The sequence below is a fragment of the Lipophrys pholis genome (genome assembly GCF_963383615.2).
Source record: "Lipophrys pholis genome assembly, chromosome: 15".
Lineage (NCBI taxonomy): Eukaryota > Metazoa > Chordata > Actinopteri > Blenniiformes > Blenniidae > Lipophrys > Lipophrys pholis.
In genome coordinates, this window is record NC_137642.1 from 14802923 (window position 1) to 14823609 (window position 20687).

The window sequence follows — 20687 nt, forward strand, 5'->3', positions numbered from 1 at the left end:
TTCAAAAAACACAATTTGTTGAGACCCTGGTAAAAAAAAAGAAAACAACAACAAATGCCTCTCTGGCAACACCAGCATCGGAAAATACAGCTTCCACATAACTTGTACAAATAGTGAAATGACTCCATCATGATTTTATCCGATTATATCGACATATACAGCCCTTCAGCCCACACACACGCAGTCGATAATAGGGCAGAAGTCCCATAGCTGTACGTGAGCCCAGTTCTTTATTTAAATCAACAGCCTAACCACTTTGCTAGTGCAATCTGGCACAAAGGGATGCAGAAGCATATTTCCCTTTTCGGTATTATGAGAGCTGCAGCGGGGATTGAGGAGCATCTGAGCACAAGGCCCAGCAAGGACATAAACAACTTCAGACTGTCAGTTACAGAAGAGCATTTGATTTATCAATGAATTTTGCCTCCATTTCCGTAATAAGCAAGGCTCATTTCATTACGATGATGAGATTGGTCACATAATATAAACAAATGTTCTTGTTATTGTGATCCCTTTTTTTTTTTCTCCCTTTTTGGAAAAGCAAACCATTAGGCTGGTGTTTTGTACTTACCCACAGCCTTGTGCTTGTTAAGAGGGACATTTGAACCTATTTCAACCATCGCATCAGAACACATTTTTGATTTGAAAAACAAAAATGTTGAAATGACTGATATGTCTTTACATGGTGTATTGATTTATTACCAAGAGACCGAGCTTGAGAGGTATTTTAACCTTTTCACCGACAAGTGCTGCTGCGACAGAGAGGCGGCAAATTGCGTCGGTTAGTAAACTGAAGCAGTGTTACAATCTCTCTTCATGAGGCATCTGTTATGTTGGCAATCAAAAGAAGATTACACCTCAATACAATAATAAATGCTTAGCCAAGGACACAAGATGTTGGAGATGAATCCACCATTTTACCAGTTACCTTCAGCTGGAGAGAGACTGGGACTGTTTGTTAATCCCACTCTTTGGTAAGGCACCATTAACAAGTCGTTAACACGGAGCCTTGCTGATTGTTATCACACTTCTGACCCGGTTATTCACACCGCAGCCACAAAGTCACTGAATCTTTGAAGAAAGAAAACAGCCTCTGCCTCTGCCAGCTACACTCATGTGGCGTAATTAAGCATTTGGTAGAGGCATAAAAGCCACAAAAGTCATATTCACACAAACACAAATTGAGTAATGGTTAAGCTGCATTTCGTGTTGGTCACATTGAATTCGACCCTCCTGATGTGTTTCAAGTCAATTTGGCTGATTTCAGAGCTGAATAAATAAAGGAGAAAAAAAAAAAAAAGGGTTATCACATTTGTGAGGACAAAACCATGTCTGCTGCTTTTCAACAGTTGCATGAGTTTTACATGAGTGATTTAAGACAGGTGAAGTGAACCAGCATTCATATGATATTCACGATATTCATAGAAAAACACAGAATGCTAACTTTTTATTGCTTTTATGCCTGAAGAATATTTATGGAAAAAGATCACGTCCAATGTACTCGGATCATTTGTACATTGAAACTGTGGTCTTCCTCACATTTAATTCCAAATTCACAAATAAGACATGTTCTGCTCACCGATTTATTTATTTATTTTATGTCACCAGTTAAAAACTGAAATGCGAGTTTTTAGACTAAAGAACACGGACAAAAACCCACACATACACGGGGAGAACATGTAAACGTAAAGGCCTCTATGTCAGGACTCAAACTGGGTAGTTCTCACGCGGTGAGGTGAGCGCGCAAACCACTTCAGCAACCACATTGTGCAACGCAGGTTACTATTAAATACAATGCACAGATAAATCCAGAAGTAGTAATGCTAACGCAAATGTAGATATGATTTAATATTTCCATTCCATAATAACTTTTCTTTATCAGCATCATCTCCTGTCAGCTGCCGACATGTGACAAAAAAAAAAGAAAGCTGACAGCACGCTGCCAGAATGCAGGCTGAATAATAGAAGTGGAAAAAAGCTCTGCAAGGTGCTGAGCTGTTTTACCAGTGGCACAACATGTCCGTATCAGGCATGCAGGTCAGACAGGTGCTCAGTCAGCCCCCAAGTCACTCTCTCACCAAATATCAAACGATCGTGCCTGTCCATGTTTCACAGTCAAACCAAGCTCTGCAGACAGTCTGAATCATCTATGAGCCACAAAAATGTTTGTGCAGTCAAATATTCTAATTACACGAGTCAACAAAACAGCTTTACAGTTTGTTTGTTTTTTGCCAAACCCTAGACTGACAGAAAACCCTCTGGCTAAAAGTGTTGGTATTTTTGATCAATCCTGGCACAATTGTGTGATTACTCAGATGAGTGCATTTTGTCAGTGACAGTACAGATGACTGCCACGGTGGGACTGCACAACATCTGGACCTGTCCGTGAGCTTACATGAGAACAACCAAAAAGCAATTAAAAGTAAGCCTTCACTTTTAAAGGTGACAATGCTGGGAGTCTTGAATATTCTGCATCAAATTCTGCACAATGAGACCTCACTGGTTAGTTTGTTGTTTTTTACACTGATCTCAATTTCCCACTGGAAATCCACTTGATGCTTTCTGAACATATTCAGACTTTTAAACATACATATTATAGTTGTTGGTATTCAGCACAGATTAGTTTGTCAAAAGAAATCCCAAATATCTTCAGTGATTATTTCAGATAAATTAATCATCCAATAGGAATTATGCTGTTTTAATAATATACTTTGTAAATTAAGTTAATAAGCAAAAAAAAAAAGTGTTTAAGGCATTTAAGTTTCTCCTTCAGGGTAGCCAATATAATTAAATACTAAATTAAATTAAACTGATAGATGGCGATATTTTTAATGTTTCCTCTGAGCCGAAATTGATTAGTTTGTGTTAAAACTGCTTGCTTTCACTGTAATAAAGGTTCTACAACTTGTTAGCTGTTGACATTACACTTGTAAGTAAAATTCAGCGGCTGGCATTCTCTCAGCTGGTACTTCTGTTTCCAGAAGGCTTAAATACAGAAAACAATGAAAAAATTCATTTGAGACAGGAGAATCAAAATCATTCAAAACCTGTAAAAAGGGGAGGGGCTCTCCAGGACCAGGGTTATAGACCACAGGGGAAAAGACTAAGGGTACATCTAAATAGTCCCTCTTATCTCCTTGGTGTGTGAAGTGTTTGAGTGGCGGCCATGATAAGGAACATCCGAATTCTCAATAAACTAAGGAAAGGGTGCTCAATGGGGGGCTTCCTTTAGAACCTCCTTTAGCCTAGGAAACACTGAAGCATCCTTTATCAAAGGAGACGAGATCATGCTGCCCCACAATTCCCTGCAGTGACAACATTTAAAGAGACCCGCTCATCCAAGCGTTCAGGGAAACTCATGATGACTCAAATCAGATCATGTTCAGTTACCAATGCGATAATATGCCTTGAACAACTTTAAATAATCTAAAACTCATATCCCAACTCTGAATATTATGCGGATGTTGTAAAATAAACACGGTAAAGTAAATTTCTTTGTGCAGCCTATTCTCAGTTTGCATTGGCTATTTATTCACCTGATAACCTCTTTTCCTTTGATTTCAATTCAAACCTTATGATATTTGATATTATATCAGTGTTTAGAGGCATGGGGGAAAGTGTTATAAAGGTGCTTTTTGTAGTCCATTTTCAAATTTATTTTGTTTTTTCACCACTGATGACGTCACTAACCTGCACCGCCGTCCCATTATTATTACGTCACCTCGTGGAAGTGCGGTCCGACTGTCACACCAACGCAATTGCCTTTCCCTAACTCCTTTAGTAAGCCTCCTAACATATTTCCTTAACACCGTGACGTCATCTATGGGGTTAAGGTAAAGTAGATAGGAAAGGAGAAAGGAGGGACTATTCGGAAGTACCTACGATCTGTGTCGTTGTGAGGAAGCTCTCTCAGTAAGGAGCCACCAACCTCTGTCAGGTGCATCACCACCAGATTACCCAGAGAAAACCTACAATAAGTCTGCACAGGGAGAATGTGCAAACAGTCGTGCTCAACATTATACCACCGTGTGGCCCACCTTATAAAACGACAATTTAAAGACATCAATTAGCTGACACACGTGTCAGTGGCTTGCTGGTGCAAGAAAGAAACCCACACATGCAAAGGGAGAACATGCAAACGCCACACAGACGCCTGACCCCTGAACCCAGAATCAAACCTTGCTCTGAGACTCAAGTGGAAGCCACTACGTAAACATACAGCCTGAATGAGACAGGAAACCATGAATACTGCACCTCCTCAATAGCAAATCCAGTGTTTAAGAAATATAAATGGGGTAACTATAATAAATGAACTAATTTAGACTGCATAAACCTTCCCATAGGAAAATAATATTGACCAATGTAGTTTCCATTGAAGCAATTATTGTATTGTGCAGAGTGTAGTTCTATAATACAATATATGAAATAAGCACCGACTATATCCGACACAATGCTTCTTCTTAAAATAGGAACTGATGACATACAATGTTATCACAGCAATAATTGTGCTGTTGTACAAGTTCTTCTATAACACAATGCTGTAAATAGTCTCTCCTGACCTTCAGTAAATAATTCCATTATGGTCCATGTTCATAATAGTCAAAAAGGTCCCCTCTCTGAAGTAGGAAACATCTAATGACTCCTTTAGGGAAACATTGTGTCTTTTTTATATGTTATCATAGCTTGCACACTATAGCCTAGTTAAGATGCTGCCCTTCTATCTAATGGACTCAACCATGAGCCCACAGGCCCAATACAGGTGCACAATGACATGTGGGGGGGGTGCAGACCAGAGGGGCCCGGGTTATATTGTTAGTGTCTGTTGTGAGCTGTGGGCTTTCTTGAATTTGCAGGGAAGGATAAAGCAGGGAGAAGCGGCTGAGAATAAGCTGGTGCTGGCTTGTGCAGCAGTTGTTCCTGCAGCACGAGGTCAGAACACTGTGGGGAGCTGTGTACACTTGCCTGCTAATTACACACACCACTGTGCCTCGTCACTCCAGCAGCGGTGGGGCCACAAGACAATCTGGCAACTCCCCAGCACAATACAACTAAAGCAAGCAAATAAACAGAGCCAGAGTACTAGGCAATGGACAAATGCAGCCTAATTATGTTTACTTATACCTTTTAACAACCGGAGCTGCTGTAGGTTAATGCCCTTGTCTGACACTGATTGCAAGTTCTAGAAACGATGCATAATTTAAACATTGTAAACTCGGTTTTGTCCACTGAGGTGAGGCTAAACTAAATTTGTATCGACCATATGTTAGGTATTCTGATTATTTGTGGGGTTAAATGTTATTACGTTGAATGACAGAAGTTTAAAGCTCTGTGGAACAGGATCTGTAAGTAACATAGATATCTTGAGTGCCGGCCTACAAATGCCAGGGAGGTTACAGCAGGAAATGCCTTTTGTGGTTTTCCATTTGCTCAGCGATACACCACCACGTACAGGGTGGTGTAGGACTAATCATGCTGACATTGACGAGTACAGAGGGTAGCTCATTACCCTGGCCACTACACGGTTTGAGGAGGTACACTTTACCAATTTAGCATTAACATTGTACCCATTGTGTGAGGATATCAGTCTACGATATCAGAGCTTCTCCAGTGCAGAGGATTGCATGTTGTTTTGGTGTCTTTGGGCTGTTTTTTTTTTCTAATTACACTTCACTCTTCAGCTGAACATCCTGTATCCACCAATGTAACTTGAATTACCCACCAGATAACACGGTGTGCACTCCTCCTGTCTCATAGGAGGCGTATCTGCAAAACGATACCGGATCACATGCTCATACATAGAATTCTCTCTTCTCAGGTATCTACTGAAGCTTTAAATAACACGCTCGCTTTAAAAACGGAATATGAGCTAATTGCAGTGAAAGGACAGGTTGTGTAGTAGAGTTTGGTCAAGCTTGTGGTCGTAGCAAATATGAACTGAAACCGTGTCTCATAAAGCAGCTTCCAGTGTGTCTATAGTCAAAGACAGTGAACTTCAGATTTTCTGCTTCTCTCATTATCACCCTGCCCTCCACTTCACCCTTTGAACGAATACAGCACTTAAACTGAAATTTACAGCCAATATGGTTCAATTACACATCTTTAGAGGGGTAATTAGCGACTTCAGCAAAAATGTCATAATGTCTTTTTTAGCAAATATAAGCAACTGAGTTGAAACTGGCCAAGTCTTCACTAGATTAGATAACATATGTTGACATGATGGCTGGATGGCTGGATGGATGGATTTATTAAATACAGTACCAGATCTACATATTCAAATACTCCTAAGATTTATTTTTGTAATCTTCAACATCTGCTACCTAGTTAGTGCAAATTATGTCTTTGGGACTTTCAGTCTCTCAGAACTTATTACTATAAGTGATTAACTAGTAAGAAGGGGCAGCCTTATTACAGGCTTATTTAGTCGATGAGGCTCAACTTCATGCACTCATTTATGGAGACATTGGGAATACTGGTTGTAACCTATTAATCAGCTCCCTGCTCGCTCATACATATGGAGGTTGGGTAGATCCTACCTTTTATTTCAGTGTCCTGTCTTCATGTTATTCTAAAGTAAACACAAGGGTTATGTAAATAAATCTAAATAAATCATCAGACGCAGCACAGCAGTGAAAAAAGACTAATCATGAAAACACCCCACTACAGCATGACTTATTGTGCAATTTGTTTTGCCATGAACCTTTTTTGAAAAAAGGTGCACCATTTTTTGACCAGAACACACAAACAGTAACCGACAAACAATTCTGATTGGCCATTTCTATATTGACATAGGATGACCACATGACATGTCTTCCAACTTTACAGAGTACACAGTCAATCCGGTGTTATATTGGTTTTATGGAGCACAACTTTACTGATCTGGTTCATTCTCGTTACTGTGATCCGCACAGTTTCTGTACTGATACCACCTGCACAACACTGGATAGCAGTGGATAAGTGAGTATATTGAAAGCTTTAAACAGCAAAGGAAAATAAGAATTAATAATAGATCATTTTCAACAGGTGCTGGTTGTGGTAAAGGACAGTTTACTGGTCGGTCTGGTACCTCATGGTGAAGTATCAAAAAAATAAAACAATTTGTTGAAAATTATGCTTACTGACAGTTTTTCAGCTAAAAAATATATACTTCATCCTAAAAAGTGAATTGTTATTGAAGGAACTGTACATGTGTTCACTACACTACATACTTCACTACATCCACATCAATATACAAACCATAGACAGACAGCACTCTAAGAAAACTGTGAAATTTAAGGAAAATATAGTTGTTCATATTATTTTCTATGCTTCGGTACAAAGATAGTTGGGTTAACATGTTTACCCACATTAACTTTAAGACAATATAGTACTCTCATGGTATCTGATACATTGCTGAATAACTCTTAAAAAAAAAGAAATCTAATGTGTGAATCTATTCTTGTTTCACTTTTCATTCACCTACTGCAGTTGTTGTTTTGCTAAGCTCCACTGAACTCCTCCCAGACCTGTTCATCATTATCTCTGATGGGTGTCTGAAATGCAGGATAGACATGCCAGCTAGAAGCAATGCTTCAGATAAACAGCAACCATATCTCAACGTTTCTTTGTCTCATAGAACTGAAGGAAGTGGGGTATAGTATAATAAATCCCTGGAGCATATGCGTGGTGAGCCAAGTGCGTGTGACCAAAGAAAACCCGACCTCCTAGGGATGCACAGAGATCAAAAACAAGTCACTTCTTGAGGAATAAATGTTTTCGTTGCAGACTCGTGCTCAAACTGGCCCCATTGAACATTAGGACATTGGTTTAAAGAGAAAAAAAAAAAGAAAGCATTTGTCAGTTTCAACATTTCTAATCATGGACAGAATACCGACAAGAGATGGAGAAACTCATTTCTGGTTATAAAGTTTTCCAACTGGGCACCACTAACGATGATGTCTGCCACATACAGAGCGAGTGGAGGGGAGCAGGATGGCCTCTCAGCAGGCCCTTGGTCCAATTCTGCCAATGTAGCGACTCACTACCCTTTTCAGACACCCCCTGCTGACACTAATTTCAAAAGCGGCCATTTCTATGACCATGAATCAATATCATGCTGAGTCCTGTAAATATTTGATGACAAATTATATGTACGCAAATACCTAACTAATTTTAATTGGTCTAACAACAGTGGATGTTGTAATGTGGCTGAGGCAAAGTGGATTCATGGGAAAATACTGTAGACTAGTGTTTGTGCAAAGTTGTCTGTGTGTTTTTCCTACAAAAAGGTTGGAAACTGTCTCAGTTGCTCCCCAGAGAACAAGCTTCCAGCTGTTTTCGGTTTATATATCAGCGATGTCCATTTTAGTGAGTGTAGGCTGAACCGCTGAGTGACAAAATAGGGCAATTTACAGCCTGTGTCACTCTTCCCTTTTCATTGCTGTTGCCACAGTAGCAATCAGGAATTAATGTACATGATCCACAGAATCAGGGGCCTTGGCAGTGTTTCTCTATAGTGTATGTAATGTTGTGACTACAAATGAGGTGGTGTGTTCTAATCAAATTTCTATATAAATACGCTTCATGTCAAATCATTTGCAAATGGTCATGTGACATCAAGTCACACTCACTAGTGACTCACGGTAGAACAAAGAGAGCCATGCTGTTTGTGGGGAGCCAAACTGATGCTCAAGTTTGCCAACTCTGCTTCTCCTCCTCTTTATCTTTGCCCCCCCTTCATCCGGAATTTTATTTGGTGTACTGCTCTCTTGCAATTACTTTTATCTGTTGTATCCCTCTTGGGCTAATGCAAGCACACTGATGGAGGGTGATAAGACAGAAAAGTAAGGAAGCAACAAATTCAAGACCCATCATGTTGGAGTGGATCTTGTGTAGTTTATCCACCTACTTAATCATTTCTCCGGAGCAAACAGCGGCAGGATGCTTGTGTTTTGAAGCTGTCATCTGCAACGGTATCACAAACTGGTGTGTAATGCATGTAAATCAAAGAGTAATTGAGTTTTAATTCCTTCAGTTCTATGTTGTTTCTGGATGTGCTCTCTTCATTTTGAAAAAAAAAAAAAAAAAAAAAGCGCACTTTCAGACATCCATTTAATGCAGCCTGAAAAGTGATGAAAGACAGAAAAGTAATTCTGCTGGATGATATCAGTAAATAGGTTTTTTTTTTTCTTCTTCTTCTTCTTCTTCTCTTTTTTTTCTTTCTGAGTGAGGGCAGATCAAAAAGCCCACTGCCTGCAGGGAAGCCGATTTCTGTGGCAGCTGTTTGCAGACTCAAGGGGAAGATGGCGATGAAAAGAAAGTCCCTTTATTAGGCCAGTTTAAACTGACCATCTGCACCGCTACCTTCGATTTCTGCTGAGATTCTGCCATTGTGTGCCGACTACAAACAAAAACCCAAAACACATTTCCATTTAAAAAAGATAATTCAAAAAGGAAGGACGAAAGAATCCCTTTTGCCCAAAATAACATCAGTATGATCTGGACAGAACTGTCATTCTTTCATACTGCATTTTTTTTTATTTTCTCATTTGCTGGTTCTTCTTATTGTTGTTTCGACTAGATACATTAGTTTGATCACTGCGGGCAGATTTAAGAGCATGTAATAAAAGTGCGACCCGGACTGACAGAGGAAGGGCTCACAGTAATTTGAAAAATTAGTTTAGTCCATTAGTATGCCAGACCTGGCAGCATACATATCAATTAAATTCAGTGCAGAAGGACATTGCAGGCTAGAACACTTAGATCCACTTCAGATATGACAGGCACCTGAAAAATGCCACACAGAAAACGCAGCTTCGTTCCTACCCCTAGGGCATCACACAGAAAATGAAAAGCCTATAAGAATTGATTCCCTGACGAAACTAGATCTGGTTGATGTGCTACGTATGGAATATATGTCCGCTGGAGATAGTGGTACTTACCTTCACGCCATCGATTCCCTTTTGCCCTTCTGATCCGAGTTCCCCCTGCATTGACAAGATGGAAAGTTAAAAAGCAACGAAAAAAAAAAAAAGATGCTGAAAAAGTTCATTCTTTAACCTGTCTTTAATTTACACCCGGAAGCTCTAAAGCATAATTCAGGAGACACAGAGTGGCCAAGACAGAAAGTTTTCACACCAATTAGATGATCAGGAAATATTTACTGATGTAAGCATGAATCCAGAAATATTTGAATTAAAACCAAAAATAAAATCTATACTTTCAAGACAACAATTATTTCTCCTCTAATGATCATTAATGCTGCACAGTTTAATCAAACAGCTTTCAGATGCCAAATGATGTTTCATGTTGTGCTGCTGCGGTCACAAATTTGCCGAACAATCTGATTCCTTCAATAAATTGAGCTAAAAGTTACTGAAGATATTGGGCGTAACAAGACGCTTTGTGATCTAAACTTTACTGTTTTCAACGACGACAATGAGAAGCAGCAACCAGCAGGGACATACTACAGACATTCAGAGAGCCGCAGACAAGCTCTAACAAAGTATGCTCACTTTTTAAAGCGTGGTAATACATCACAGGTACTGTGTATATACTTTTAACATTTCTTACTCTTGACCGTTTGTGTTACTGCGTGACAGAGTCATTCCAAGATTAATAAAGCGCTCCTCTAACAGTAAACAGGAGTTTAGTGAAGAAATACCAAAGCTGCTCCTCTCTTCACTCCACGCTGCTACGGGCTTATTTCCACAATTACCCTGCTGATCACCGTTTCTTCTCAAGCTGCCCAGCCACTGCTTTCCAGTCACTCTGCCAAAAATGTGTGAAACGTCTTGGAGTTTGCTGGCTCTGCTGTGAGAGTGTAATCTATAGTTTAATGACCTCAGCTGGTCCGTAAAAACCCTGAGCAAACTGCAACATTACAGTGTCCAAGGGCAACCATATCATTACGCTTATAATATCAACAGCTGGTGGAAAGTGTTGTTCTCACAATAAGACCATCAAGCAAGTCTGAACGTTCAACCCCATCAGTTTGTTCCTTCACACTTCTGTTGAACTCACATTCACACATTCATCTTACAATAAAACATTGAATGAATACAAAAAAAGGGTTAGGCAGGCTCATTACAGCTATAAAAAACAGCAAAACATGGTAGTGTGTATTAGCATTTGTATCAATACTGCTGTTACTGCTCTTAAAAGTAGACTTTTCCTGTTCAGTGTGGTGTAACAGAACAGCTTTAGCCGGATCCTGAACCTCATTTAAGACAGCGCAAATGGAGTTAGCTGTGTCATTAAATGTTACTCTATATTCCATATATAAAGGTGCGTGAGCAAATAAGTCACCCCACAGGGAGCTTAACGTCTTCAATTGATATAGGCCCAGGATTAAACCATCTTCCACATCCAGGAATAATCCTATTTTCCTCAGATACATAAACAGCCTCCACAACAATCTACTCGACAATCGATTGCCTGAATGCAATAAAATATCAAGTGGATATGTTTTATTTTCTTGCTCTTCGTTTTCTTTATTTTTCTGAAGAAAATAATGAGAAAATCCTCTCTCCTTCCACTACGTGATAATACTATAGGGCAATCTCAGTTTAAAAGTCAAAGACGACACACAAGGAGCGGCATTAAAGTAGGCAGCTGTTGCGAGTGACCAGGGCTCCTCTGCTACTGGAGATTAACATGAATTCAAGATGCCACATAGACAGCAATCTTATTCAAGGAGATACTTTATAATCCACATAGCAAGAAAAAATTGTCTGTCAATAATCTTCTATTTTTTACAAACATGAATAACTTCGAAAGTTTGACAGTAGTAATGAATATAAGAACAACCAAACGAAGAATATGTAATGATGAAACAAATGGTCATTTTTCTTAATGTGAAGATGTCTGTCTTCACTGACCTCCACTAAAAGCTGGACAAGGGTGCACGGAGTCACATGTTTCCACAAATACACAAAGAGTTATGCAGGTCATCCGTTTTTCACCCAGTGGTGGAAGGCATGAATGAATGGCATGCTAACTGATGTCCACACTCAAAGCTGAGCCCTCATTGCACAGACAGCCTAAACATCTCGCAGAAGTCGCCTGTGCAGTGACAAGGACATGATCCCTCTCTGGCTCCCGAACTCAGGACACCTGCCAACTGTGGCCGTTAGGGCACGCGGCCAAGCCAGAAATGCCGCTGCTTAGAATTGAACTTACGTCTCTGCTGCACTACAATTCACCCTGCGCCAACCAGGCACCCACGTTTTTTGGTCTAATTTAATTCTGAATGTAGTTTTTGTTTTCTTCTGTTGCTGAGTTGAGGTCAACAAAAAGCAAGCCAGTGATTCAATCAGAAAATTGTCCCAGAGAGAAGCAGTGGCAGATTCCATAAATCACTTAACCGAAGGACCTCCTGCTATTCACTGCGTTCGTGAGGAGCCCAGTCAAACAAAATCAGTGTGATAGTCAAACAGCATTCAAAACAACCACGCACAAAAACAGAATCTTATGAGGCTTGTGTGAGATGGATTTAATCACAACTCAAAGGGCAACGAAAATCTCAGGAATCAGTGAGTGACCCACCTTTTGTCCCGGGTTTCCTGGAGAGCTGACCTCCCCTGTGTCCCCCTGAGACCAAAACAACACACAGAACTCTTAGTGAAAGGTCTCTCGTTCGCACATTAGTGAATAGCTTTGAGGAGGGTTGTCATTTCATCAGCGATACTGCTCCTGCAGCTGTTGGGACAAGCGAATGCTGACACAGTGGCTCAGCAGCTGCAGGTCAGGATACTGTCTTCCAACAACTGGAAAGGGCAAACCTTGTGAAATAACAGAGTCACATTTTAATATTGTAGATGAAGCAGACCTGGAAGGTATTAAAAGTTGGATTCTCCTTCGTGTGCACGCTTACAAGCAGAGCAGAGGAAAGACTAGTTATAGAAAAACAGAAAAGAAAAAGTGAACTATCCACATAACTGATAAGAGAGCAAAGGTAGATTGTTATTCGGCTAAATGAACACATAACTTGCTGGAAGCTAAGAATCCAATTAAAGACAATGCCCATTCATGGTAACATCTTCATTATACGCCCTGTTTATTAGAGCTCAATAGGCTTACTTAGACAGAACAAGAAAATGCTGCCAAATTTAACAACTGAGATGCGATCTCTATTTAATGGATTAGAAACCTATTATTCTACCCCATTATTCTAGACAACACACCCAATCCAGCACTTGTACAAAATAAGCAATGAACATAAAAATGTGGTTTCACCTCAAGCATTTGTATGAGACAAAATACATGCAAACAGGCTGCAAAAGGAGCAAAAGAAAATCACTATAAACACAAACACAGAATATTTGACCTTCCCTCTTTACTTATAAGTACTGACACAAAACCTTTTTAAGAAAATAAAAGGATACACTAATATTACGTATTAACAGGAATAATAGGGCTTTGACATGTAAGCAAAATTCAGTCTGAGTGAAAGGATATCGTAAAAAAAAAATAATGCTTCTCAAATAAATTGCTGTAATATTACACTTTGGTGATACAATGACCATAAATTGAATTAGATAGTAATAATTGAAAATACAAGCATAAGAGCAGGAGTGTTATAAATGCTGCAAAACAAATTAAGGGCAATGCAAAAAGGAAATAAGTTTTAATTTCACAATTATGGGTCTTTTTTTAATCATTATTTTATTTTCTTCTTTTTTTTTTTGTTTGCATGTACATGCAGGAGTTGCAACTCTGGTAATACCGGGGTTTATGTGCAAGGCCAGAGAAAATGGATTTCCTTTCAAGTAAGCTGCATTCTTATAACCTACTACTTATCTGTTTAATTTCCTGAGGGATCCTGGATTAATCATAGCAGTTTAATCCCTTTGCACTGCGTTAGAATCCTCCATCACACTCTCACTGTAATGCGGGTTACTGCTTTCTGTTGGAGTAACACAGCCAAAGTAATCCCCACACACTTTCCCAAGAAACCCTATTGTGTAGGTCACAATGATTGGCCTGCGGTTCTCATTATGGGTGTTTTAAATGCTCTAAATAGCCCAGATGTCTTTGATTAATCTCTACAAAGTCATGCTAAATTGTTAGTAAGTATGGGCGGACTAATTTAGATCTCACGCAGAAGGGGATCTCACGTTGGTAATTGACGGTCTCATGAGTTTACCTTACTGTCGGGGTTCGCTATGACCCCCCGTTACTGTGCTGCAGAGTAAATGTGCAAAATTGCACTGCCATTTAACAGTCACAGGAACAATCTTAGAAATGTAGAGATCAATCATTATGAATTAAATATGCCTTCAACAGAAGTGAACTGCTACCATAAGCTACCGGGCAGATTAATGTGTAACAAGGTCAGACTGAATAAAAAAAGAAGGAACTACTCCAAGACTGCCACAACAGTGTTTCTGATATACTGCTTGGATGGCTCAAAGTGAAATACTTACGATGGTGGAGATGTATTAACATCTGCAAATCCCACAACACATTGGCTCAATGATCTGTGACATTTGATTTATTCAAGTTTCTCCTGATCTTTTTCAGAAATATCAATATGTTCACTGACTAACGCAATGAGATTTTTGGCAGCCCTTTGTATGCAAATCTTATTTGTTGGGCCACGCAGTGGTGGAGGGGTTTAACGCCGTCTCCTTATAAGGAATTGGGGCTTTACTTTGGTTTTCTCTCACAGTCCAAGCACATACACTTGAGGTTAATCGGCGATTTCAAATTGCTTGTAGCTGTGAATGTGAGCGCTTGTGTTTGCTCTGTGGCGCACTGGCGGTCAGTGCAGGATGCACCCTGTCTTCACCCATAGTCAGCAAGTATTAACTCCAATGTCAGATAAGGCAGTACAGAACATGAATGGGGGGACGGGTAGTAGCTCAATTCGCCATAGATAGAAAGATTATTAAGATTTTGTAGTACAACTATTGTTACATTACTTACATCAAACTACAACATTAAAAAAAAAATTGTTCAAAACACTTAATTTAGGTTGCTTTTAACTTTTCAGATATTAAAGTATTGTTATTTCCAGGAATTCAAAACAATTTCCTCAATATATTGTCTGTGTTCAAGACACAAATAAAAATGTACATTGAGGGAATCATCTTTGTAAACAAATTTTCTCAGTTGAAAGAATACAAAGTATTAGCCACAAAATGCTGATCTTTTGTTGTAATATGAGTACTGCAAGTACCCAAAAATGCTGTGAATGATGTTATCGGAATATTTGTAATTGCACATGTCTTTCCCATGTATTTCTCGCCATTTCAGACCGAGGTGAAATATATCAGTTATTTGTTGGATAAAGTGTGTCACCAAAACCACCGCAGATCTGGCTGAAGTGCATTCAAATTACAAATCAGCTAATTATTACAAACAGCCACTGGAGATCTAGAGCAGAGTGGCTATGAAACGGTATATGTCACATCACTTAAATAGCTTCCCACTTGACGTTTATTGAGTGAGAGAGTAACCTTGAACTCCATATGGTGTGTGTCCACATGGAGAATGACTTTGTGTTAAGCAGTTTCAACAAATCATTACACCATGCATGTATAAGGGATGAAGGAGATGAACAGGGAGATTAGGAGGGAAATGGGGTCAGAACGAAGAAGCTGAACCTCTCAAGACATAAGGTTGTGAGGAATACACGAGGAGAGAGAGGTTGGAGAATTACTCCTTGGTGCCTCTGTCTTTAAAAAGGAATAAATTTTAAGCAAACGAGGCTCACTATTCAAACAAAGTGGAGCAACTGCTCTAGCATTACCATTTAAATAAAATAAAAAATCACAGATGTCATGTGGTTTTCTTTCTTTACTCCGCACTGAAGCGTTATGGGCTGACTCAACCTAGAAGGCTTAGTCTTGAGGATGAGGTCCCTGATCATGTTTTCTTTTCTTTTTTTCTCTAACTTCATTGATTTAGTGTTCAAGCCTGTAATAGGATTTGTTATGAATTTTGTTGTTCACTAAGTAAGCAAAAGGTGCCAGGTATTGATTTGTTGAAGACCTGAAATTAGATTTCAGGTGTTAACAGTCTGAGTCAGTGACTTAAAGCTAAAGTCGTGGCCTGCATATTAATATTAATATTAATATTATTATTATTGTTTCAGCTCTGCTTAATTATCTGCACAAATATAGAGAACACACAAAGCTGTTTGTCTTCAGCACCTCTCTTACTTCTGCTGTGTATAAACATTTATTTATGAAAACGTGAGACACTGACAACACGCAACACCCCCATTTTTATACATGCTACTTTTTGCATGATGCATGCCTGCTCCCTGAATATCGTCACACTAATTAGTGGCAAGAAATTAATCACTAACAGAGACACACTCCAAGTGCGCGTGCACACACACACACACACACACACACACACACACACACACACACACACACACACACACACACACACACACACACACACACACTATTACAGCTCGAGAGCTGATCTGTGTTCAGTCAATTAGGGATCATTAGAGGCCAATTATAACACGTCTACAAATCATATTAGGACAATTTGTCTTTACACACAATTTTGAATGAAATGCTGTATCAAAACATTTGTTGTGAACAAAGGTGTCACCTCCCACTATAGCATTATTCAATGCAACGTTACCTGCTGCGTGAAAGACTTTAAGCCGTAAGCACTGCTGTTTACATACCTATCCACATAATTGCTATACCCAAATGAACAATGGCACATGCTCATTACTCTAAACTTTTCAGAGAAACCACAAGCTTAATGCAAAGCTCGAGCTTGTTAATAATGTAAAAAAACTCAATTTGTTGTTAATTAGCTCAAACAGAAAGAACAGCAAGTTGAAAGGTTAGAAAACCCCAACTTTGATCCGCCGGACAAAACTCCACAAACATCACACCACCAGGGTGTGATCTGGGTGGAAACTTAAAGAATGGCTTCATTTCAAGAAAATGTATTTTCAGGAGCAACCGTATATGCAAGAGCAAACTAATAAGCAAGAATAATGATGGAAAAATTTGTTTGTTTTTTTTCTTATAGTTTTTCAGCAAACTATGAAAAGTAGTTTAGATTGCACATAAAATGAATTGAATTTATATGATATAAAGATTTAAACAATACATTCTTTTGAAATATTATAATATATCATGGCATTAAATAAATGAAAATCATTCTCGAGGCCATGATTGAAACGGCTGAATGAAAATTGTTTGGAATTATTTAGTTAATAGGTTATGAATAGAAAGAAAATAAGAACATTAACAAAACTATGACCTATCCAATGATCATCAGACGTATTCTGATGGTTTTTAATTGGCAATAAAAATCAAGGTCAAATCAGGCATATGCTAGAATCAACTCTTTATCCCTCTAAAAACCTGATGTTGAACACATTTTCTCGTCTTTTTTTTTTTTTTTTTAGTGAACATTTTACAGACAGCTAAAAGGAGGCTGTGCTCCCCCCAGAGACTGTAACTTGTCTCCGGAAAAATTCCACTTTTTTCGTCTGGATATTTGGTCCTGCCTTCATGTTTTTCTTGTCTTCAATCTGATACAAAACCCACAATTTTCACAGAGTGGGCATTTACAATTTAAAAATCCACTTGTCTGCTGAGCTGTCATAGTGAAACGATCCTGCACTTTTTTTTTTTTTTAAACTACACCCATTTTCTAGTGATTGGACAAATCTATGATTTCCCAATTCATGCTTCATGGGAGATTTTTTTTGGGGTGGGGGATCACCTTGTGAAAGTAATTGTACGGTAGCATCTTGACGAGACCTTGACTGAAGAACATGAAACTTTGCCAGACTACTACACCACAGACATTTGCTTGCTTGAGAGAGGAGAGATGTATTGCCCTTCCTCTAACAATGAAGTATAAATTCGCCCTACAGGGACTTGCTGTCTTTCTTGACATTTAGACCTTGCAGCTGTCCTGGAAAACCAGCCGCACCGGCCACGAAGGAAACCAACGGCAGCAGGTGAGGTATATCATTTCAGAACGAAAAAACACGGTCTATTGCAACAAAGGGCAAAATTCACGACACAGTGAAATGCGGTGTGGATGCTGAACATGACGCCGCACAACAACAGGAATGCACAGAGATCCACCGAATATTTCGTCTCTAATATTCACTTAACCACTGCATTTTCTCGATGTAATGAATACTAAAAAGAAATGTGAGCGCATGATAAGACACAGATGCATGTCATCGCATGAAAGGAGAGATACTGCAACAGTACTAATTAACAGAAGGGTTTTTTCTGTAAAGCATTAAGTAATTTATACCACTCCACTAAGATATTAGACTTTATAGAGTTAAACGTTATTTAAATATAGTATAATATTATTGTTTCAGCATGTTGTGATATCCTGAATCCTTTTCTCTTGTCAGAAATGAGCCATGTCTGTGAGGCACCTCAGAATGGTGATTTAACAGTCTCCTCTGACTTGCAGGCAACATCTTAAACTCACAAGCGTATGTGGGATTGGACACTACCATGGAGCTGCATCATTTTCTGTTTTCTGAGGGGGCTCTACGCTTTTAACTCCCAATTTGCATTTTAGTGTCTGCTGTTTAACAAAAGATGCCACTTTTTTACCAAATGAATTTGCCTGCATTTGCTTGAAAGTACCATTAATGTGTTTATTAAAAGGTTGAGGTTGAAATATATTTGGCTGGCTTCCAAAGAGAATACATTTTGACATATAGTAAATGCCTTCGACTTCTAACTGATGTTGCAGCATCCATAAATAACTGAGAACCTATGGAGTTAAATCCGCATGGTTCAGTTACAATCGACATTACATTTACTCAATTAGGGGCCTTTGTTCAGTGGAATTGATTGTACCTTTTCAGCTGGACAGTGACATCTGTCAATTGACGGTGAGACTGGCTGAGACAGCATCTGGGGGATCTGAGCTGAAACCAGGGGAGGGGAAGTCCCATTAAATGTCTTCTTGGCTCCGCACTAGATCAATACAAAAAAATTCACCATTTAGACACTTTCCTTGGTTTTGTGTGCTTCGGGGCAAAAAAAAAAAGAAAAGAAAAGAAAAGAAAATCTGCAGAATCCACTGAAACACAGCACACTTCACCCAAGGTAACCCATATTCATTGTTCACATCGCTGTGCAGTGAAGATTGTAAAGTTAGAAACCAGCAAACTCTGAATAAGTCGGGCTGAAGGTTGTGACAATTCCCCAAGAGTAACTTTACACTGACGTGACTGTGTGCTTATGGGGACGTGTAATGGTAATGGGTCAGAGATCAGCACTCCATTTGGAATCTGTGTAACATTAGATGGCATTGATTTTATGGTTATGGTGAGAGTTCTTTGTTATCAAGTTTCTATGAGGAGAAGCACGTCCTTATAGCTGAGAAGCTTGTGAAGACGTTCACTGTCTGATCTCAATACATAGGTTAATGCCACTCTAATAGGAGTACACAGATACCATGTGTAATTCTGAAGTTGTAACCTTGCAATCAGCTCATTTGTACCTTAACTTGTGAACTTAACAGACAGGTTTCTGGCATCTCATTGCCTCTTCTTTTACAGTCAAAGAAGTAATCGTCAGTTCTGTAGTAAGACATTAAAGTGTTTCACCTCCAGCAGCTCACAGCAGATTTCCATCTCTGCCATGTAAGGGTCACAGTAGATCAGGAGTTGTTTCAGTTCAATCTGTGGGGGAGACAGTATATTAATTGTTTTTCTGGGCATCTTATGACAGTTTTGGTATCACGTCATGTTCTTAAAATTGCCTTTAGGTGCGAGTGTCTGTGAGAGTCTGTCTCTTTGTGTTTGTCCTGCCTTCACATATAATCTCTGAAGATTGGCTCCAGCCCTCCCACAACAATAGGTGGGAAGAAGCTTTCAAGATGAAGGATTAATGGGTGGAACATGTTCCACTCTTACATATTAAATATGTCCTATTAATTGATTAAGGTAATACACTTTGTTCATTTGTTATCTTTTCTATCTCCGGTCCAGAGTATACACTCCTCACATTTAAAATGCAAGTTGTGCATTTTTGAAAGGCTATTTTCTAAATTACTTCTCGCTTCTATTTAGCATTCTTTACCATATTTTTGGGTATTTATACAAGCCAGCTGTGAATTTTACTTGATGCAAATCCGACACAGAAACACTGGATCCTCAAACAGTAAGCTTTGTTATGATTTCTCTGCTTTTACGATGTCAGAGTTTTAGATTAAGATCTCTATTTCAATAGAGGCCTGACCAAGCATTTCTGTGAATAATTTACACATCTGACACTCTTGATTATTTACACAGATTAGACAGAAATGCACCCTATTTTAAAAAAAGCTTATGAAAATAAAGAGTTGATATTGAAATTTCTGATAAATCATTGCGCCTCAAATCGTAAACCTTTACATGTTCTGGCAAAGTTTGCATGGGACATACATCCACGGGCCGTCCGTCCTCCACGCGTGTCGTTATGAGCGTTCGCCCACTGAAGTCGACGCTGTCCCTCTCTTCAGTCAGTCTTCTTTCGATCAGCTTGCAGTCCATGTAAATGGACACGATGTTGCTCTGGACAGAAATGCTCAGCTTGTGCCACTGGCGATCAAAGAGGGCATGAAGGTCGCGGCCCTTAAATGTGTAGCGGAGAGCGTTCTTCAGCTGACCCTGGTAAGAAAACTCCACCACCTTTTTACCACCGTCAACCACCAAAGACACCTGAGGGGCAGAGGGAAGCGTATCGGATCAGGATAAT

At 39.2% G+C, this 20687-nt stretch overlaps 1 protein-coding gene across 1 annotated transcript in view; it reads right to left on the reverse strand.

Moving 5' to 3' along the window:
- Positions 1 to 20687, reverse strand: part of col19a1 (collagen, type XIX, alpha 1) — a gene marked incomplete at its 3' end in the record, with an annotated part of 82415 nt that overhangs the window by 51818 nt on the left and 9910 nt on the right. Inside the window, exons 6-10 of the mRNA XM_080481040.1 lie at positions 20375 to 20650; positions 19556 to 19630; positions 18801 to 18920; positions 12523 to 12567; positions 9918 to 9962 (exon numbers count right to left, since the gene is read on the reverse strand). Of these exons, the coding sequence (XP_080337166.1) occupies positions 9918 to 9962; positions 12523 to 12567; positions 18801 to 18920; positions 19556 to 19630; positions 20375 to 20650 (561 nt within the window). The remainder of the gene's footprint in view (positions 1 to 9917; positions 9963 to 12522; positions 12568 to 18800; positions 18921 to 19555; positions 19631 to 20374; positions 20651 to 20687) is intronic.